Source organism: Hemicordylus capensis, chromosome 4 (genome assembly GCF_027244095.1).
Source record: "Hemicordylus capensis ecotype Gifberg chromosome 4, rHemCap1.1.pri, whole genome shotgun sequence".
NCBI classification, from domain to species: Eukaryota; Metazoa; Chordata; class Lepidosauria; order Squamata; family Cordylidae; genus Hemicordylus; species Hemicordylus capensis.
In genome coordinates this window covers 157,073,280-157,093,759 of record NC_069660.1, presented here as the reverse complement: position 1 = coordinate 157,093,759, position 20,480 = coordinate 157,073,280, and the positions used below count along the sequence as shown (strand labels likewise).

The 20,480-nt window shown below is 44.9% G+C and overlaps 1 protein-coding gene across 2 annotated transcripts in view; it reads left to right on the top strand.

Annotated features, from left to right (window-relative positions):
• The window catches only part of ABL2 (ABL proto-oncogene 2, non-receptor tyrosine kinase), a 90,678-nt gene extending 70,616 nt beyond the window's left edge, over nt 1-20,062 (top strand). For both annotated transcript variants that reach the window (XM_053244103.1, XM_053244104.1), the window contains exons 9-11: nt 260-349; nt 671-844; nt 12,150-20,062. In XM_053244103.1, coding sequence (XP_053100078.1) covers nt 260-349; nt 671-844; nt 12,150-13,870 — 1,985 coding nt within the window. In that variant the 3' untranslated portion in view covers nt 13,871-20,062. The remainder of the gene's footprint in view (nt 1-259; nt 350-670; nt 845-12,149) is intronic.
• The last annotated feature ends 418 nt before the right edge of the window (nt 20,063-20,480 follow it).

The following is a 20,480-nucleotide window of genomic DNA, read 5'->3' as shown; positions in this document are numbered from 1 at the left end:
GTAGGACATTGGATGCTGGACTAGATAGACCCTTGGTCTCACCTAGCAAGACAATTCCCATGCTCTTCTATATTTGTTTATCCCATGGCCTGTTAAGAATGCAAAGGATGACATGTTTACAATATTGCCAATGAAAAGTTATGGCGGAAGCATTTCTTCCTCTCTAATAATTAGTTTAAATACTTAATGGTGGTACATACAGGGTTCTGCCTTCAAACAATGTGGGGATAATCACTCTTCTGTTTCTGCGATGCTGTAGGCTGGAAGTGGAATCCCCTAGACAGGCCTTCATTTGCAGAGACTCACCAAGCCTTTGAAACGATGTTCCATGATTCCAGCATCTCTGAAGGTAACAAATATTCTTGTTTCCTTGTTGCCAAAATAGAGACGCTTACTTATGAAATACTCTTAATCTGAAATAAGCAGATTCTCTCAATGAACTTTCTAGTATGTGGAAATATGTTGGGATGCTTTTCTCCAGATTGCTGGAAAAAGCTGGTCCTTTAAATATAGTGTCATTTTTTTAAATATAGTTTCATAGTTTCACTGAATCTCTCAGTGATGTTTCTTCCCCCCTACCCTTGTCCAGTGCCTCTTGTTAGCACCCAGATCTGCTTTCCTTTTCCCATGCTGCTTTCTGTTCCAACTATTCCCCTGATGTTTCTTACAGAAGTGGCAGAAGAACTTGGAAGGACAGCATCTTCTTCATCCATAGTCCCGTATTTGCCCCGATTACCCATGCTTCCTTCCAAGACCAGGACCTTGAAGAAACAAGCAGAGAACAAAGAGAACATCGAAGGAACCCAAGAGACAGTAGAGCATTCTGCTTCCAGCTCTGCACCAGGTATGTAGCATCAGCAAAGATTGAAGGCCTTGTGGGGGCTGCAACTTCATAAAGAAATTTTCCCTCGTCAGTAGTCGGGGATCCAGGCTCTGACCCAAAAGGCAAATTTTTGAAGACTGGCTTTTGGCAGGGGGCATTTCCCTCTGAGGGTCAGTTCTCTATCTGCCTTTGCAGGGGAAGGAAGCAGCCTTGTACCTGGTCTGTCATTTGGCTATTAGTTGGACCATTTTAAGCAAGTGAAGATTATGCAAGAACAGGAGATAAACTCCAGGGAGAGCTAAGAGCTCATTTTCCACAGTATAGGAGGTCATCCTTAGGAAAGGGTTGTGGACTTGAGCATGCTCTGAAGACGGGACTTTATTTGAATTGCAGTTAAGATCACACTTTTTTTCTGAACCCCAGTTCTGGTCCTGCCTTTGCTCTGACTACAGGTTTCCAAAAGAGCTGTCTTTTCCTCCACTTCTGAAAGGTTTTCCACCTACTTCCCTCCCTTAGATCACTCAGATGGGATAGAAGTCATTTTGCTTCTTTTTCTAAAAGAGAAAAATGTTTTTTTCAGTTTGTTAATTTGGCAAATTAGGCCTTTTTTCCTTTGCTTGTTGGAACATTGAAACCAACCGGATCGCCCTGCGCCCAACACTTTTCCATCACAAATTGTGAGTAAAGTCCCCTTACCAGGGACTATACCCCCCTTTCCTTGTCATCTCTTCCCATTGCACCTCCCAACCATCTTCCCAGGGATGGAGGTCTGCCCAACGATATTTATCTAACTGGCCAGAGAGCTTGTCTCAACTGTTGGCAAACCCTCCTCGACAACCGGCTCCTTCTGAAACTCCTGGGCCATCTGCCCCACCCAGGGGCAATACTTGCAACATACCTGGATGGCCCTAAGAAAGATTATATTCCCTCTGGATAAAAAGGGCTGCTTTGTTCCTCTCTCCCTGGCTATTCAAAAGAGTGAGAGAGAACCGGGACGGGGGAGAGAGAAGCTACTGCTTCTCTGAGTGGCTCTCCTGAGCACAAGAGATCTCTCCCTTTTCTCTCCAGGCCAATACCCAGAGGTGCTTTTCTAACTTTTTTTTTGTTCAATGAAGTCCACACCACCACCATAAAGGACAGGGGGAAGTCAGAGAAAAACACAGCACAGCAAGCTTCTCTCTCCACCCTCTCTTTGCACCAGAAGACTCTGAAGTCCTGCTAGCTAAAATCAAGAGCGTTATTAAAGGCGTGGCTGCCCCAACCCCTCTCCCTCTGCTCCTGCACTCACTCCAAAAAGTTCTATAGCTTATCAAAGAATGTTACGACCCAATTGGCAGTGTCTCTTGTTGATGCCCCTGTGGCACAATTGCTCTGTAGTGCTCATGAATAAAGATGGGAATTGACAACTCAAAGCTCCTAAGGAAAGAAAGGGTGACACCTTATTGGGAAAATCCCATGATGCATCAGTCATGGTGCTCAAAGCAGCCACAGTGAATTATATTTTTCCCAGGGGTTCTCTACTTTGGACCAAGGAACTTCTGAAGGAAGTTCCCCCCAGGACACCCCAAATTAAGACTGGGTCTTAATAAAATAGCCAAAGCTGTGACCTTCATAGCTGATTCCAGTCTGGAATACATTCACTACCTCTCCAGAGCCCAGGCATCTGGCGTGACAGTTCATAGAGCTTTATGGCTAAAACACTGTAATGTGGATTCTAAGTGAAAGGGGTCATCTCTACCCCTTTCACAAGACCAAAGCTCTTTGTAGAATCCCTTGACCCTGTTCTTATATAAACCTGTTACAAAAAGAAGGCCATGCCTTCTACTTGCAAGGACCTACACAAACAGCAGAGACTTCTATAGCGTTCCTTTCATTCTGCTAGAACCTTTGCCAAATCTAGAAATAATAACTCCTCAAAACCAATGTGATGTAGCCAGTGGTATTTCAGAAACAGAGGCCTGTGAGACTTTGGATCTCATGCCAACTCTCTACCCCTGCTAACCAATCCTCCCAAAAGCTATGACTATCAATTAGTAGGGGTCAGCCTCCAACACATTTGGACCTATTCCACCCAAGACCAATAGGTGCTAAACACTATTACTCACAGATACTCCCTAGACTTAAAATGCTTTTCTTCCAACCATTTCATGGTGTTCCTAGTATCCAGAAATCCAGACACACATCTCAGGATGACTCAGGCCATTCTTCACCTCCTACAGATTCATGCCATAGAATCAGTACCCTCAATTGAAACATGTCAAGGTGTGTATTTTTGATCCCAAAGGATGACAGTTCATGGAGAGCAATCCTTGACCTAAGTGCCTCAAACAGTTCATCAGGAAGAGAAAGTTGAGGATGGAATCTCTCAAGACGATCAAAGAGGCAATCAAACCAGACAGCTTCCTAGCTTCTCTGGACCTCACAGTGGCCTACCTCCGTATTCCTATCTTCCAGACCATGGGCAATTCCTATGGTTCTGTTAAAAGTGAAAACATTTTCAGCACAGGCCTCTACTCTTCAGCTCTTCCTCAGCCTCACAAGTATTCACCAAAGTCATTGTGGCACTTGTGGCACATCTGAAAATCCAAGTTCTCCATATCCATCCTTTCTTGGATGACTCCTTCGCTCTCCCTCTTTTCATCAAGGGACACTGGATGTATGCCTGATACTATTAGACAACCAAAACTTTGTCAGCCGAGTGAAGAACCCGCCTCATACCATCCCTAACTCTTCTACAACTGAGAGCTTATTTCAGCACTGCCAGTGCAACCAACTCCTCTCTCTGGGTCAACAGGAGAAACCACATCAGCTCATCAGACCCCTACTTCACGGACCCACTGTGGATCTCATGTTTCTATCACAGATCCTGCACTATATGATTTCCTGTCTGGAGTGCACTCCTTGGACTAGGTGGCATTCTCAGCCTCTGCAAGGCTTACTTTTCCCTTTCAGAGTCCTCATCATGACCAGCTCACACAAGCTAGTCCACGTATCCTCATTCCTTCTCTAATCTCTTGCATGGTGGCTCTCCTCCACACTGTTCAAGGGCCTCTCCCTTAAGGACCCAATCATGATAGTCATCACTATGGATGCCAGTCCTCTTGTCTGGGGAACACACTGCAGCACTCAATTCATGTAGGGCAGGTGATCCTCACTAGAATGAGCATCAACTGACTTGAGATCTGAGTGGTGCATCTAGCACTACTACAGTTCCTTCTTCTCATCCTTTACTGCCATGTACTAGTTCACATGCACATCTGTCATCAGGGAGGCACCTGTCATCAGGGAAGCATCAGATCCTTCTTCCTGATGACAGCATTCGATCACCTCTTCAGTTGGGCCAAGCTTCACCTAGCCTCCATCACCACAGAATAGTAGTGTGCACGGATCGGTTCGGAGGCCATTCTACTGGCCTCCGAACCGGTCCGGACAAGGGGTGGTTTTAGTTCGGGAGGGTTAGGGTGGGGGGGTCCATTAAGGGCGGGGGGGGGCTTTACTCACCCCTCCCGCGCTTTGCTGCTTCGGCGCCATAATTACTTTAAAAAATGCGCCGCAGAATCATTTGCCGCTCCGGGGCTCCTTGACTTCAAAATCGGGCGGCAGGATACTTCCGCAGAAGGCTCCCTGCACTTCGCAGAAGGCAGGGAAGGGGGCGGGCGGACGGACGGACATCTCCCCGCCGCCCGCCCGAGCGCTTTAGCACTCGGTCCGGGGCGAGATTTAAAGAGCTCAAATGGCTTGAGGGGGCTTTGGGGGCGGCAGGGAAGTATCATGCCGCCCGATTTTGAAGTCAAGGAGCCCCGGAGCGGCAAATGATTCTGCGGCGCATTTTTTAAAGTAATTATGGCGCCGAAGCAGCAAAGCGCGGGAGGGGTGAGTAAAGCCCCCCCCCGCCCTTAATGGACCCCCCCACCCCAGTGCCGAGCCGCAGGTCCGCGGTCCGGTGCACACCCCTACCACAGAACATCTATGTGGTAGTACCAACCTCCAAACCGACTGACTCAGCCAGCAAACAGTAGAACCAACTGAATGGAGCCTTCACCTGGAAGTCTTCCATGACATCACTCGACCCCTAGGTCTCCCCATGGTAGATCTCTTCGCATCTCCATCAAACCACCTGTTACCATGCTTCTTCACCAGGTGCCTGTCTACCCAAGTGGAAGGCGCAGATGCCTTGAGAGTCATCCAGCCTACAGGTTTCCTTTATGCTTTCCTGACCAGAAAGTTACACCTAGAGCAAATTGATCTCATTCCAGTTGCCCCTCACTGGCCCTGGAGGCTGTGGTTCTCAGACCTGTCACCCTCTCCATTCTTCCTCCATGGTATCTACCCAGGGGCAGATCTTATCTATGGGCAAAGTAGGCAGTGCTTACCTTAAATTTCTCAGTCGGCCATGTTGTGTCTGCCTCCATTTTGTCTGCATACTGCCTCCCTCTGTTGTTCCTTCTGCTCTTGCTTGCAGCTGCTTTAAGAGTTGTGAGGTAGGTGACAGTAGCACCAACCTCCAAAGAACCAGTGAAAATCTCCAGATCTTTAAAAATATTAATATTAAGGCAGGAGCCAATAAGCACGCACACTTTTGTTTTTGCAAAGTAGGTGGTCCTAGGACCATCCTATAAACCAATAGGAGAGGGACTAGGCTGACTGACTCCTTGGGCAGCCAATCAGAATGCCCAGAAGGTAAGGAAGTCCTTTTTCTTTTAGCTACTCAGAAGAACTCAGCCACCATTTTGGTTAGAGAGCGAGCAGGCTGGCTGGGTGTTGGTAAGTCTGATCTTTTGCTGGCTCCTTTGTTTGTGTTTGGAGGGGAGGAATAAGAATACGACAAATGTTTATATACTGCTTTTCAACAAAAACTTCCCAAAGTGCTTTACATAGATATAAATAAATAAAGTGGCTCCCTGTCTCCAAAGGGCTGACAATCTAAAAAAGAAACCTAAGATAGGCACCAGCAACAGCCACTGGAGAGATGCTGTGCTGGGGATGGATAGGGCCAGTTGCTCTCCCGCTGCTAAATTAAAGAGTATCACCACTCTAATGCAACCTCTTCTTTCCCTTGCTCTCTGATCTGTATGCAAAGTATTATGATATACCATAAAATATTGGAAGTAACAGCAAACTGTAAGACTGGACTAATTAGATTAGAAACCGGCATAAGTAGCCAGAAAGTTCTTTTAGGGCATATACATGGATTTCTGAGTCCGAACTGCTTTTCAAATAATTGCAGAAGTAGCTTTCCATGTGGTTGTGGTGTAGAGAAGGATTTGATTCTGTTGGAGGAAAATAATTTTAAAAATCCATTTGCTATGCAGAGAGCTAACCAGCTTTTTCTCTGGATTGTGTCCAGTATCTGTCACATTAATATGTCCACTGAAGGCTATGGAACATTGAGCAAGGATTAAGGAAGTGATAAAAACACTTGTTGCTTGCTAGCATGGACACCTAGGCTAACTGGTGGGCACTCAAGGTGGGTAGAGAGTGACACCCAGCTGTTCAGCAGGCATGTAGTAGGAGAGGATGTCCCCATGGTGTCCTCTATGTTACAGGAGATGGTTCCTAGCTGTAGCAAGCGTCATTGGAAAAACTTTGATTTTTCTATTATTTATGTATGCATTTTTGAAATAGGCATGCAGAGCTGCCCTTGTAACTTCAGAAAGCTTTTGTTCTCCACTTCTATAGCTGGTCCCTGCTTTGCTTATGGCTTATATAGATTTATTGACTTTGACTTTTACATATGTAGCCTGTGCTTCCTCCAAAAAGCCAAGAGAAGTACACATGGTTACATTTATCCTCCCAACAGCCCTATAAGGAAGGTTATGCTGAGAGATAAGTGACTGTCCTGGAGTCACTCAGTGAGTTTCCTGGCTGAATGGGGATTTGAACTTGGATTTCCCCAGTCTAGTCCAGCACGCTAACCACCGCACCTCTCTGGCTATTTGTTCTTGAGTAGTAGTAGTAGTAGAAGTATACTTTAAAAAAAAACAACCAGGCAGACAGAGCTGCCCTGTTGACTTCAGAATGCATTTACTCTCCACAGAAGCAGCCTTTTGTAGCTGGTCTGTGCTTTACTTGTGGCTTATACAGGTGTCTGTGTGCGCACGCACTTGTGTTTTGATCTTGCTTTGTCAGATACAAATCTGCACATGACTATAGCAATAGCAATAGCAATAGCACTTACATTTATATACCGCTCTATAGCTGGAAGCTCTCTAAGCGGTTTACAATGATTTAGCATATTGCCCCCCAACATTCTGAGGGGCAATAATCCTCTGTTTGTATTTTGATCCCACACATTAACTACAAATGTATACTTCACCATTTATTGCTAAGGCACCTGCCTAGTCCTGGCTCCACTTCCGTAGCTACCCACAATTAACTCCACCTCTCACTACTTGTGGCTCCAACCATCACTTGCCCTGCTAGCTGCCGCCCCCATCCCAGGAAACACCAGCCACCACTGTGTCTACCTTGCTGATCAGACCTACTCCGACAAGGACAAGTTCTTCACTCAGATCAAGATCGACTTCAACTCATTTGAAGTTGAGTGCTCAACATTATCTAACTGCAGCTATGCTAATACTGCCAAAATACCTTTCTGGCATCTCTACGTCCTTCTACCGACTGCTTCTATCAGACTGCCTGAGTGGCATTTTTATGCTGGGGCCAGAGAAGACATGTTGATGATTCCTCTGCAGGCGTGACAGAAGTCTTAGCCTTCCCACAGGCAGGACTTGACCAAGGCCTCATACCCAATACCTTAAAACATCTCTTCTGTTATAAAAGCTCTCTTCTTGTTGTTCACTAGCACTTCATCCTCACATTAGACTATTCCTCTGGGCGCATCAAATATTGCTCCACCTCACCTGTGTAGGATCCCTTTCTGGAACCTTCACAAGCTTCTTAATGCACTCACCCTAGTTCCTTTTGAACCCCTCAGCAACTCTTTCCTATTTATAGGAAAGATTCTTTCCTATAAACTGTTCTTCCTTGTGTCTATGAACTCTGCTCGTAGAGGTTCCAAACTCTGACCTCTCTTGGTCCACAAAGAGCTCTGCCTCTTCTAACCAGATTTGGTAGTCCTCAAAACTGACCCTACCTTTCTACTTTCTGCCTTTCATAGGATATCATTCTAACCTCTTTTTGTCTTCTGCCATTTCACCCAAGGAGAAGAGAAGAAAGAAAAAGTGGCACACTCTGGATGTCCGCAGGGTTCTGTGCATCCACATTTGCTGAGCTAATGGATTCAGACATTCAGATTCCCTTTTTGTTTCCTTGCACCTGTTGTCCTTGGGGTCAAAAGTCTATACAGCCACTATATCTTGTTATTTTTGAGCCATACGGGTCTCTCTCTCTCTCTACTGTTCCGAAGTCCATCATTGATCCACTCCCTCCCAATAGGCCTCAGCTGTGGTACGTCCCATTCTGAAGGATAACCTTCTACACTGTGGAATTAGACTTACTGTTAAGGGTTCTTTTTCACAGTGTACAGAGGTCAGCTGACCCTCCCGTGGATCTTATTTCTCACTACAATGTTTTCCTTCTTTTGAGTACCCATGACCTCAGGGGTACATTATTATTAGATGGGATATTTCCCCTCCTGTTTTTTGCTCTCACTAACTGTACTCTGTTATTTCTGGAATCTAGTTCTCTTTCTCCCACCTAATTTCAAAGTGACAAAAGTCCCAGAACTGGAGTTTTGGCACCTTCTCTGACAGGAAGGAAGTCTGATGTTTACTGTTGTTCGAATCAAACCCTGTCTTCAGAGCATGCTCAGGTCCACAACCCTTTCCTAAGGATGACCTCCATGCACTGTGAAAAGGAATCCTTCACAGTAAGTCCAATGTTTCCTTTTCAGTTGCAGTGAGGGCATAGAAGTGGTTTATTTTAGCCGGCTTGGTAGCAGTCTCTCCCTCCGCTCCCCTTTCCACCAGAGAGAACAAAAGGCCAAAGAAGAAAAATAAGTTATTAGTATTCTATATTGATTACTCTTAGATTCGTCAGAAAGTATACATGGACCTACTACAGATAAAATAGGCGTGGTTTTTGCAAGTAACTTTTTTCCTACATAAATTGCAAGTGTGACTTAGGTAGAAGCTCTTAATTTTTACTGCTATTCAGAAGTCAGATTATTGTAACACCTGGTTTTAAATAACTTGCCCAAAGAAGAGGACAAATATTAATTGTCACTCTGGAGGTGTGTGTAACCCATAACTACATTTGAGGAGTGCGGGGTCAGGCAGGGTTGTGTTCTGGCCCCTACCTTGTTTAATCTTTTTATCAATGATTTAGCGCAGTGCCTAGAAAAGATAAATTCACACGCCCCAAAATTGGCTGACATTCGTGTGCCAGTGTTGCTGTACGCGGATGATGCGGTGCTATTGTCCCAGACTCGACTCGGTCTGCTTAGATTGCTGACAGCTTTTGCCCAATACTGCAACGATAACAATTTATCTATTAACTTTGAGAAATCTAAGGTCCTGGTCTTTACTAAAGCTAGGAAATTTTACAAGTGGGCGATAAATAAGGAAAATATTGAGCAGGTTTACAAATTTAAATATCTTGGTATACATTTCCAACATAATCTAAACTGGAAATCCCAAAGATTGTATTCTATCTCTATTGCCTGTAAAACCCTTAATGCTTTTTTGCGATTTTACTATTCTGAAGGAGGCCAGTATGTGCCTATGGCCCTCCAAGTTTTCCAAGCAAAGATTGTAGCCCAGTTACTCTATGGTGTCCCACTTTGGATCCAGGGAGTAACACCAGAGATGGAAATGGTTCAGTCACTATTTCTTAGGGCTATCTTTGGGGTACCCAGGTGTGTTTCCTACTCTGCATTATGTTTGGAATCTGGACTTTTTACTATTCTCTCTAAAGCATGGGAACTTACTTTTACCAGATGGATCAAACTCTGCTTGGATATTCAGGAACCCTCCTATTTTCTGTATCTACGGAGAGACTCCTTTCCCAGTCCTTGGCTGTCATGTGTTAACAACAAAATAATGCAAATGGGTTTATTTCCCTCTGAAATCCTACTCATGGGAAATGAGAAGGTGAAGGTTACACTCATACAACGCCTTCATGACATTGATCACCAGAATCTAGTTTCTAGGGGAAATAGGATCTGTTCCCCCTTATTTTTTGGTATCATGCCCCCTTTGGGGAATAGCGGTGCTAAATATTTAGCTCTCCTACACTTCCCAAAGTTTAGGATAGCTTTCACTAGGGCTCGCATGAATGTTTTGCCTTCAGCCCTTCTGGAAAAAAGATTTAACAAGGGATCGTCAGATCATGGCCTATGCCCCTGTGGTGCAGGCCTCCCTGAAACAGTTCTGCACGTGCTGCTTTATTGTTCCCTGTACTCTGACACCAGGAAAGAGCTCACATTCCCCCTATTAGAGCATCTCCCAGGAAGAGCTGACCCCTTTTATCTGAATTTCTGTCTCGAGGATCGAGATGATAAGATTACTAAGGTGGTGGCTAAATTCTTCTATGTTGCTATTAGATTAAGATCCTGCTTAAGATCCAAATTTTAGGAGCCAATGTTTACTACTATATACTATACTATTGTTGGTATGTTTTGTTTTTAATCTTTCTTATTTTGTATGTTTTCTGTATGGCCTACGGCCACAATAAATTGAATTGAATTGAATATTGAATATCATTTGAGGAGTGTAAGTGCAAGTAGAAAAGTAGTCTTATTTATTGTCCAGCTCACATGGGCAAAATGAATGTGTATCAGTAGGTCCAGCATAAGGATTGCAGACTAAGGAAGTGCTGTGCAAAAAGAGCCTGTCTCAGTGGACTCTATTGAGTTATGTAGGCAAAATAAATGTTCCACAATTCTGAATGCAGTTGAAAAGGAGCCAAGCTGCCCCTTGTTCAAAATGTTGAGGCCACCAGCACAGCTTTTTAGGGATGTGCCCAAATCAGTTTGGTGCCTCCTTCGGTTCAGCAGGGCGAGGATTAGTTTCTTTTTTAAAAAAACAGGTCCTTAATGGCTCCTCCGCCACCCCACCACTTTTCTGGCACAGCACCCGCTTTCCAAAAGGCCGCACACAGCGGTGGGGCAGTGGCGGAGCAGGTAAGGACCTGCTTTCCTGCTTTTTAAAGAAACCAGTCCCAAGCCAGTTTGGGTACATCCGTAAAGCTTTTGGTTGCAGGGCAGGAGCATGAAAAAAGTGTATACAACTCTGTGGAGAAAATAGGTAGATATTTTTCTCACTCTCCCATAATATTAGAATCTGCAGTTAACCCAGTGGCCATAGAGTAAGGACAGACACACAGTATTAGTTCAAACCATTGATGGTTATCTTCTGAAACTTGCCTACACAAAATGTGGCCGTCAGCTAAGATGCCTTTAAAAGGGGGTTAGACAGATTCATAGATAATAGGTCTATTGGTGGCTATGAGCCATGATTGCTAAATGGAGGCATCATGGAGCCATCCACTTGTTAAATGGAGCCATCCACATGCAGGGCCACCTCTGAATATCTGGTGCGGAGGGGAAGAGTGGAACAAGCAACAGGGGAGGGCTGTTGCCTTCGTGCCCTGCTTGTGGGCTTCCTTTGGGTTGGGCTAGATGGGCCTTTTGGCCTCAATCTGCAGGATTCTCCTTATGTTTTCTGTAGCTATGGACTTGTATGGGGGAAAGCACAACACTGCATTGGTGGGGTGGGGGCAGTGTCACATTGGAGATCAAATCTGCACTGCACTGTGGGTCTCCTGGCCTACAGAGTAGTGCACTCCTATGGGTTTATACAATATGAATGCACGTACCCTCCCATCATATTGATAGATATTTCACTAGAATAAATGAGCCTCGGTCCCTCTTTTACCAGTACAAACTGGATGTGATGATGAAAATTCTTAAGATTACCCTTGTCTCTTTTTAAGTTTAATAGCTGCAGATGGGGGAAACTGGATTGGGTCCATAGTGCTCTGTATGTGGGGAGGCAGAGTAACACTTTCCCCCTTGCCCCATAGGAAAATTCTTTGAAACCATACATTTTCTCTTTTCTAATAGCAGCTGTGAGTGGGAGGGTGATGGCAATATTAATCAGAAGAATAGTTGGGGGGGGCACCTCCCCCATTACTGCAATATCAGTTTGATTCGGGAGTCCTGCAGCTGCAGTTAATTCTTTTAAAACTGTGTGATCTGACTCTTAGATCTCCCATTTCATGTTGAGTTGTGTTTTATCAATTGTCTGTAACAAGCCTGTATAGGTAGACAGGTTGCATTATGTAGCTTTGTAAAGCCGCACTTCTAAGCTTTATGAATATCTGACAGCAATGTGGACTATATATATTCTCTCTCCCTTTCTAGGTTTTATCAGAAGCACACAACAGACAAGTGGATCCCCAGCACTACCTCGCAAGCAGAGAGACAAGTCACCCAGTGGCCTCTTAGAAGACACCAGAGAGACAACTTTTACCAGAGACAGGAAAGGTGGCTTCTTCAGTTCCTTCATGAAGAAGAAAAATGCCCCCACACCTCCAAAACGCAGCAGCTCCTTCCGTGAGATGGAAAATCAGCCACACAAGAAGTATGAGTTGACGGGTAATTTTTCAGCACTTGGTCCTTTGCAGCATATTGATGGGTTTTCTTTCACCCCCTCCCAGCAGGATGGAAGCCTTTCCTCATCCAAGTGCTATGTTGGGGGCTTTGCACAGCGGAACTTCTATGGTGGTGAGGATGGCTGTGGTGGTGGCAGCAGCACCAGTAGTGGTGGAGGCACAAGTACTAGTAGTGGATGGTCAGGCATCACAGGCTTCTTTACCCCACGCCTGATTAAAAAGACACTAGGTTTGCGATCTGGGAGGCCAGCTGGCGGCGAAGAAGCTTCAAAGCCTTTCCCTCGTTCCAACTCAACATCTTCCATGTCTTCAGGGCTTCCTGAGCAGGAGAGAATGACAATGACCCTTCCAAGAAATTGCCACAGGTCAAAAGTTCAGCTGGAAAGGACAGTGTCCACCTCCTCTCAGCCAGAGGAGAGCACCAGCAAGTCAAATGACCTGCTCCCTAAAAGGTGTGAAGAAGTCCCTCCTGTGACCAGAGACAGACCAAAAGCCAAACTTCTGCCAAGAGGTGCTACGGCTGTTCCTCTCAGGACCCCTTCTGTAGATACAGCTGTTTCAGAGAAGGACTCTCAGGGGCAGACAGCAACAGCAAGCCTGAGAAGTAAGGAGAAGAACAGTGGTACGCGGCAAGGGTCAGTAGAAGGCGAAGAAAAGTCGGGCTGGTCTTCTCCAGCCAAGGCTGCAGCAGTACTTCCAACCACTCATAACCACAAAGTGCCAGTCCTCATCTCACCCACTCTAAAGCATACTCCAGCAGATGTGCAACTCATTGGCACAGACTCTCAGGGGAACAGGTTCAAGCTCTTATCTGAGCATCAGGTCACAGCTTCCAGTGAAAGGGACAGGCCCAGGCGGATAAAACCAAAGTGTGCCCCACCTCCACCACCAGTCATGAGGCTCCTACAGCAGCCTCCTGCTTGCTCAGATGCAATGGACGAGTTGAATAATGGAGCACTGGTGCAGCATGGGCAAGAAGCCAGTGAGGGCAGCAAAAAGGCAGTGGTGGCACCCGCCAGTGGGAAAACTGGAAGGCCTATAATGCCTCCACCTCAAGTGCCTCTGCAACTGTCTTCCACCTCACCTGCCAAAATGGCAAATGGCACAGCAGGAGCCAAAGTAGCGCTGCGAAAGACCAAACAGACAGCCGAGAGAATCTCAGCAGACAAAATCAGCAAAGAGGCTCTGCTGGAGTGTGCAGACCTCCTCTCGAGTGCCATCGCAGAGCCCACCACAAACAGCCAACTGGTGGACACAGGGCACCAGCTGCTGGACTACTGCTCAGGCTATGTGGACTGCATCCCCCAAACACGCAACAAGTTTGCCTTCCGAGAAGCGGTGAGCAAACTGGAACTCAGCCTGCAGGAGCTGCAGGTGTCCTCAGCGGCTGCTAGTGTGCCTGGAGGAAATCCTGTACTTAATAACTTATTGTCTTGTGTCCAAGAAATCAGTGATGTTGTCCAGAGGTAGCTACTGTCAAATCATTTGGTTAGGAGGAAGCATATGTACACCAACTTGGGGGAGGAGACGAGTCAGGATGACTTCTTCTGGGGTTTTTTCCTATGTCGATGCTTTCAAAAGGAAAGACTGATACTTGAGTGAGTTTTATGTGAAGTACCTCAGATCACTGAGCTCTCATGTTTACAGTTTCATCTCAGTACATGGGGCAGATGGGAGGGAAGCCAGGCTTCGTGAGGGTCCGAAGATTGCAGCTGACAGGAGCAGAATGTGTCCTAGCCAGAAAATGCAATCTCCTTGCGTCTGCAATAGAAGGGCTTATTCTCTCATTCCTCTTCCAGAAGGCAGGCGAATCCACAGTGGGGTGCTTGGTTTGGGAAGGGCTTGCTGTTCTCTTTGAGGTTGAATTATGGAAAGCGGGGAGGGGGGGCGCTTCCTTTTCTGCACTACTGCATGTTTCGGCCTCCAGAGATCATGGCAGAAAGGCTCAGAGGCTTTGTTTGGAACTGGAGTTGGCTGACCTTGCCAAGAGGGAGAGGATTAGTTGTGGGGAAGGTCTGTCCTATTAAATGACATTTGGAGCTGCTGGAAGTGGATGCACTAGCCCATAACTTCCATAGTGCATTTTGCTGCTGTTAATAAGAGTTGCAAAAAGTGAGCTAATATATGAAACATGTCCTTTTTTGCCCTCCTCCTCATGGCCACACTTCCACTCCTTCACTGCTTCTTGGGTGATGCTGGGCAGACTTGCCACTGGATTTCACCTCCCCTCACACACCCCCACTGAAGCACTCAGACAGAAACTGAAGCACTCAGACTGAAGCACTCAGACCAGATCGCCATTGGGTAGTGTAGCATGGGTATCTAAGCTGGCAATCACTTGAGTAGTTGGGGGCTGTAGCACAAACTTACCAGCATGTGTCCACAAGCTGTTCAATGATACCTGTTTTTAAACTTTGGTACCACGCTGGCTTCCTTGACTTGAGGGGCCACCCTGTTAAAGGCATTGCAGAATGCTGCTGCTGCTGCTCTCTACATTCCTTTTTTCTTTTCCATTTTTTTGTGTATGAGAAGTGCTGACGAATCCATCTGTTTTTGATGGAACCAGAGAAACATAGCTGTGTCACACCAGAGGTTATAATGTCTACTATTAGGCTTAGAAATGGTTTCCTGGGATTACCCAGTGCTAGAGGTTTTGCCCTATTCTCAATTTCAAGACACTGTTTTGTTTTCCACGAAATGCACTGAATGTGTAGCATGGTTGTGGGGTGGAATCCAGTGGGATGGGTGATGACATCACTGTTCATTGGGGGCTAAGGACGAATGGTCTCCACCTCATCATTTACAGCTAAATAAAGTGTGATAGCACTTAGCTGCTTTTGGGCCTGGTGCAGAAAGGAACAGTGACAGTTTTTCCATGGTGATGGAATGGCTGTGTCCCCCTCCTTACATTAGGCTAATGTCAAATGCTGCAGATACCCAATTTGCAGCGTCTCCCCTCCCTCCCCTTTGAAGTGAGAGAATCTGGCATCCATATGGAGCACTTGCATGATATACGTAGCACTTGCTGGGTGGTCAGAACTCTTCCATCTCACAAAGACTGATGCCAAGTAAGTGTGTGAACTGGGTCTTGGTTGTCCATTCTGGCTTCAGCTGTTTTTCTGCCTCCTGCAGGAAATTCCCAAGATTTCTAGATAATAAATACATATTATTATCTACGAATTGCATTTAACACGTACTGTATTCTATAGGTTAAGTCCACAGTGTGCTGCTATTCATGAGATCTTTCTTTAACAAATGCAAAAACATGAAACCTCATTTTTGCCTGATACAATATGTAGAAGTCCGTCCTTCCCACACCTAAAATTTTGTCATAGCTGATGTCACTGTAGTGAATGGTTGAAAGAAATTGAAATTGCTCTGACAAGTAATCTCTCTCCTTCTCATGTGTGATAAGGGAATTCCTGCTCTCAGAAACCCACCAGATTATCTCATTTGTGCTGCCATGATGTGCATCTCCTCAGGATATACTTGGTGGGGAGGTATGTATTTCCTGTTTGGGAGTTGTAGTCTCTTTGCCCCAGACTAGGAAGAACAGTCCAAATCCTTGCACAGTTGTCAGTCATTTTTTTAATCCTTTGCTAGCAGCATTGGTGGCATGACATTTTTCAGGGTCTAGTTTGCTATGCACCTTAAACTTTTTAAAACTTGGGGATTATACTTTTAAAATGTTATGATAAAATTTTTAATGCTGTACTGTTCTTATATTTTAGTCCTCAGCGGTGGAAGGATGTGAATTTGTTGTGCCAAGAGACTTTGGGGCTTTCTTTTTATTAAAAACAAGAAGTGTCTTCTCCTAGGATTCATTGGAGAACCAAAATGACATTAACTGGCAATTATTCTTGCTGCTCTAATTGGTGCATGAGGGTGGGAAAGCGAAGGGCGGCCAGTTTGTTTCATAGTATTCACTGAGTGAATGCAGAGGGGGCAACAGGCCTAGCTACACATTACTTTCATCCCATCAGAGTAGCCACGTGTAAGCCAGGCTCTGACTGTGAAGGATTTTAAAGGCAGCTTCTACTGTAGACTGGTATGCAAATTCACACTATTGACTGCCATTGTCTCTCTGTTGTTGATATCGCTCTTAAAGTAGGGAAAGTATAGGCATGGCTTCTTTTAAACAGGGTAAATCTTTGTTCTGGATGTCATCTGCAATCATTCTGAAGTCAGGTCCTACTTTTTGGTGGAGAAGACCCTCTCTGCTAACCCTTAACTAATCCAGTAATAGAAATTAGGTGCACTGCTCCAGCACAACTGTTTCTCCTGATTTGCAAGGCCCATTTCAGAGCAAAGAGAATCAAACAGCCACCACCTCTGCATTTCCTTTTATGTCTGCATTCTCTTTGTCCGACCTATTCATTTCCAGGAATAAATATGTGTCCCCTACCTAAGGAGATTTATGAAATGAGGTCATCTTGAAGGAAATGTCTTTTGAGTTGCTTAAATCTACTGAACACTAATGCTCTCAGGAGAAGGGAGAACTTCTTATGTTTTATAATTTTGCATAAGGGTGAAGGTTGTCATCTTTGAGCTTTCTTGAGAGGTTCTACAGCAATGCAAGAGAAAACCAGAGTTCATGTCCTTGTTCTGTAATTGTCATGAAAGGTATAGCATAGCAGTGCACCATTATGCATGTCTTGCCATGTGAATCCCAGTTTTCATACTTTTCAGCATGGATTTCCCAAGGATACATCTTCTGTCACCAGCTGGAAGATGCAGTGCTAGAGGCTGCTCTGATTTATCTACAGATAAAAGCACAGAGCCTTAAACCTTGTCTTAACCTGTACTGGGTTTGGGTGGTTGTTTTAAATACTTGATGCTAAGATTTATACTTTGATTCCTTGCTCCTTTGTCAGTTTTGTGCTGCTGCTACAGTGGGATGAGAGACAGGATTGTAGATCTGTGCCATTCTGCACACTTTGAGAACTTTTGGAACTCAGTGACTTGCTTTTTTCAAGTGGAAAGACTAAAACGCTCACATCCCTACTTTGACGTATTAGAAATCACCGTTATTTTCCCTCCCAGCTTCAAACATTTTGGGGGCATTATGTAGTGGTATTGAAATTCTCTGGATAATCTACATCAGGGTTGTTAAGTCTAGAAGAAAGAAAACTTAACCTCTGGCCTTTTTCAGGAACCAGCTGTGTCTTCTCTTCCCTCCCTCTTGGTTTTCTTTGGTTCTTGTTTAGCCTCTAGTTACAGCCTTGGTAGTTGTGCACATGGCTTAAATACTCAAATGCATAGGAACTGTTGGGGTTGGTGGAGAGGAGAGATCATGAATGGCAGCAACACTACTAGCTGTAAAGAAAGATGAGGTCATTGTAGAGTAGGGGTTTCCAGTCTCGGGTCCCCATATGTTTTTGAACAACCACCAAAATGCCATTGTAGCTGGGGGTTTATGAGAGTTGTAGTCCAACAACATCTGGGGACTCAAAGCTGAAAACCTCTGTCGTAAAGGAAACTGCAGCTGGACCCCATTCCCTCTTCTATTTGTCTGACCCTTTCTGGAACTTTCCACAATCCATTGGCGGGGGAGTATGTGAAATGGACCACCTGACAGCTGACATAGTCCATTTATGGGATCCCTCTTGTGAGACACCCCTGCCCTTGGACCGCTGTAACAACACATTATGTGAATGTCTTGCACATTTGATTGCTTCCCTACTGATCTGAGTTTACATGCTGGTGTAGGAACGATCTCTCAGCATAGCATTCACGTGCTTTTCAAAATTACTGTGCTTGCATGGTCCTTGTGGCCAGATTCCCTCAGAACTGTAAGGTGTGAATCAGCCCCAACACCCATTCTCAAGCAGTTTCTTGCACATCTTGTGTCTCATTCAAACTGGACTTTGGTGCACTTTTTGACACTTAACTGGAGAGGGAGGCTGCTGCACCCATGCCCCCTTGCATTTTTTGCATTGAGGCACTCCGCTTCGGTCCTTTAAATCAAACTACTCCTTTACCACAAAAGTTCCTTTGAAAAACAGTAACTTGTCTGAGAAGCCAACATCATCTAAGCAAAGTCCACAGGAGGCTTTAGCATATGGGGAAAATCCTTGAGCCTGTGGACTGCAGAGTAAGAGGCACCATCTTGCTCCTCTTCTGCTATGGACTGGACTGGAGTTTGTAGAACTACTGTCCCTGATGCAGCTGGTTTTATAGCAAGGTTGTGATAATGTACATGTTCTCTAGGAAGGTTTCCATGTGCGTTGGCATGCTGTGACACGTGCTTTGCCTGTGGACCGTAATTGTGACTTTTGAATTCAGAGGTTTCTGAAAGCTACTGTCGGTAGTAGATTGTCAAAGCAGTAAACTTTGAAAGCATTCCAAACAGGTGTATTTCCTGGAAAGCAGCAGGGTTTACACAGTCTCTGATGATGATTACATGATGGCATCAAATTCTTTCTCCCTTATTCACAATTCTTGTTGTCTGTTTGCCAAAAACCACAACACAGGCCTTAACTCTTCCCTTAAGGCAGGGCTGCACAACGTTGGCCCTCCTGCTGCTGTTGGACTATAACTCCTATCATCCCTGCCTGTGGGCCACAGTGGCCTATAGGTAGAAATGCTGAGAGTTCTGGTCCAGCAGCAGCAGGAGGGCCAGTGTTGTGCAGCCCTGCCTTGAGCTCTTCACCCAATGTGAAAAAATAAGTTGCAGTAAGTATTTGTACTGCAGTAACTGGGACCATTTCATACATATAGCCGAAACAAATGGTAAACTAGCTTCTCTTGGACTGAACTACTTAAGAATCCATGTGGAGGATGGCATCCTAATAATGTGGCATCTTAAACTCTTTAACCATCAAAACTAGCAGTTTGGATAAATAACTTCAGCCTAACATTTTTTGCAAGGATGTTCAAACGTGCAAACCTTGCCCCCATCCCACACATACACAGCCTCAGTTACTCCAGTCCAGAAAATGCTTTACCATTTGATTTTGCTGATAGTATAAACTGGCCATAAGCACTAATTGGATGTACTGACTAAATCACCTCAATGGTGTCACCTTGGAGCACAAATTTCCTGACTAGACTAGCAATTCTCCTTCTGTTCCTTTGTATGAAGGACCACCTTCTTCCGCCACCTGTCCCCAACTCAGTGTGCAATTGGCTCTGCACAGCTAGTTTAGTTTTGATTCGCCTACTATGAAAATGTGGCCTTTCTCCATATTCCAGAAGGGTAGCATATTGCAAATGCCTAATCTCTCTGCAGTTGCCTAAGACAAAAGGGGCCCAAGAGTGTGTGGTGCAAGGCAGTGGAGGCAGGGCTTTCTTCTGGGGTGGGAGGAGAAAGAGGTGGCCAAGGGATCTGATCAACCCAGCACTTAGTTAATAGTTGAAGTCACTGAGGAGAGAAATTGGGTTAAACCAGAACCATGCTGATGTCTCTCACTCGCACACAGACACACACCCCACACTACCAGTGTTGTTGATTGTTCTTTTGTTTTTTTTATTTGTTGTAATATATTTGGGATTTTTCTAATTTAAAATTCTCACTATTGCCTGACTGTGAACTGCAAACAGTGTTAACTTGATGTAAATAAGGGCCCTTTGAGGGGTGCCTCTGCCTGTTGTTCCACAAAGATTTTTGCCAATGTGCATTTTGTTTTAAATAAAAGTTGCAATATTTTATTGGCAAATAAATGGGGGACTCTTTTTTTTAGGGTGCAACATTTGAGACTAAAGCTGGTTAATACAATAACATTCAAGGACAAATGTAAAAAACACTACAAAAACTTAGTGGATGCATGACAAATTTGAAAAATTGTGTTACAAGGGCAATACAATTGCATTAACTGAAGTATTCGAGGAAGTAATAGTACAACATTTCTCAGCATATTGTGTTTCAGTCTGTGTTGCATGCCAGAAGCTCAACGGCTGGTTCACATATCCATGTTCATCACTGATTGCCTGTAACATCAAGTTGTGGCTTGTGTTTGTGAATCGGTCATCCTGGATTAATCTCTTTAGGCAGAACTTTGATAGGATTCAGACATAATACTTGTCAATGGGAACTACTTAACTCTTTGGGTTGACTGAATCCACAGCTATTGAAAAACTG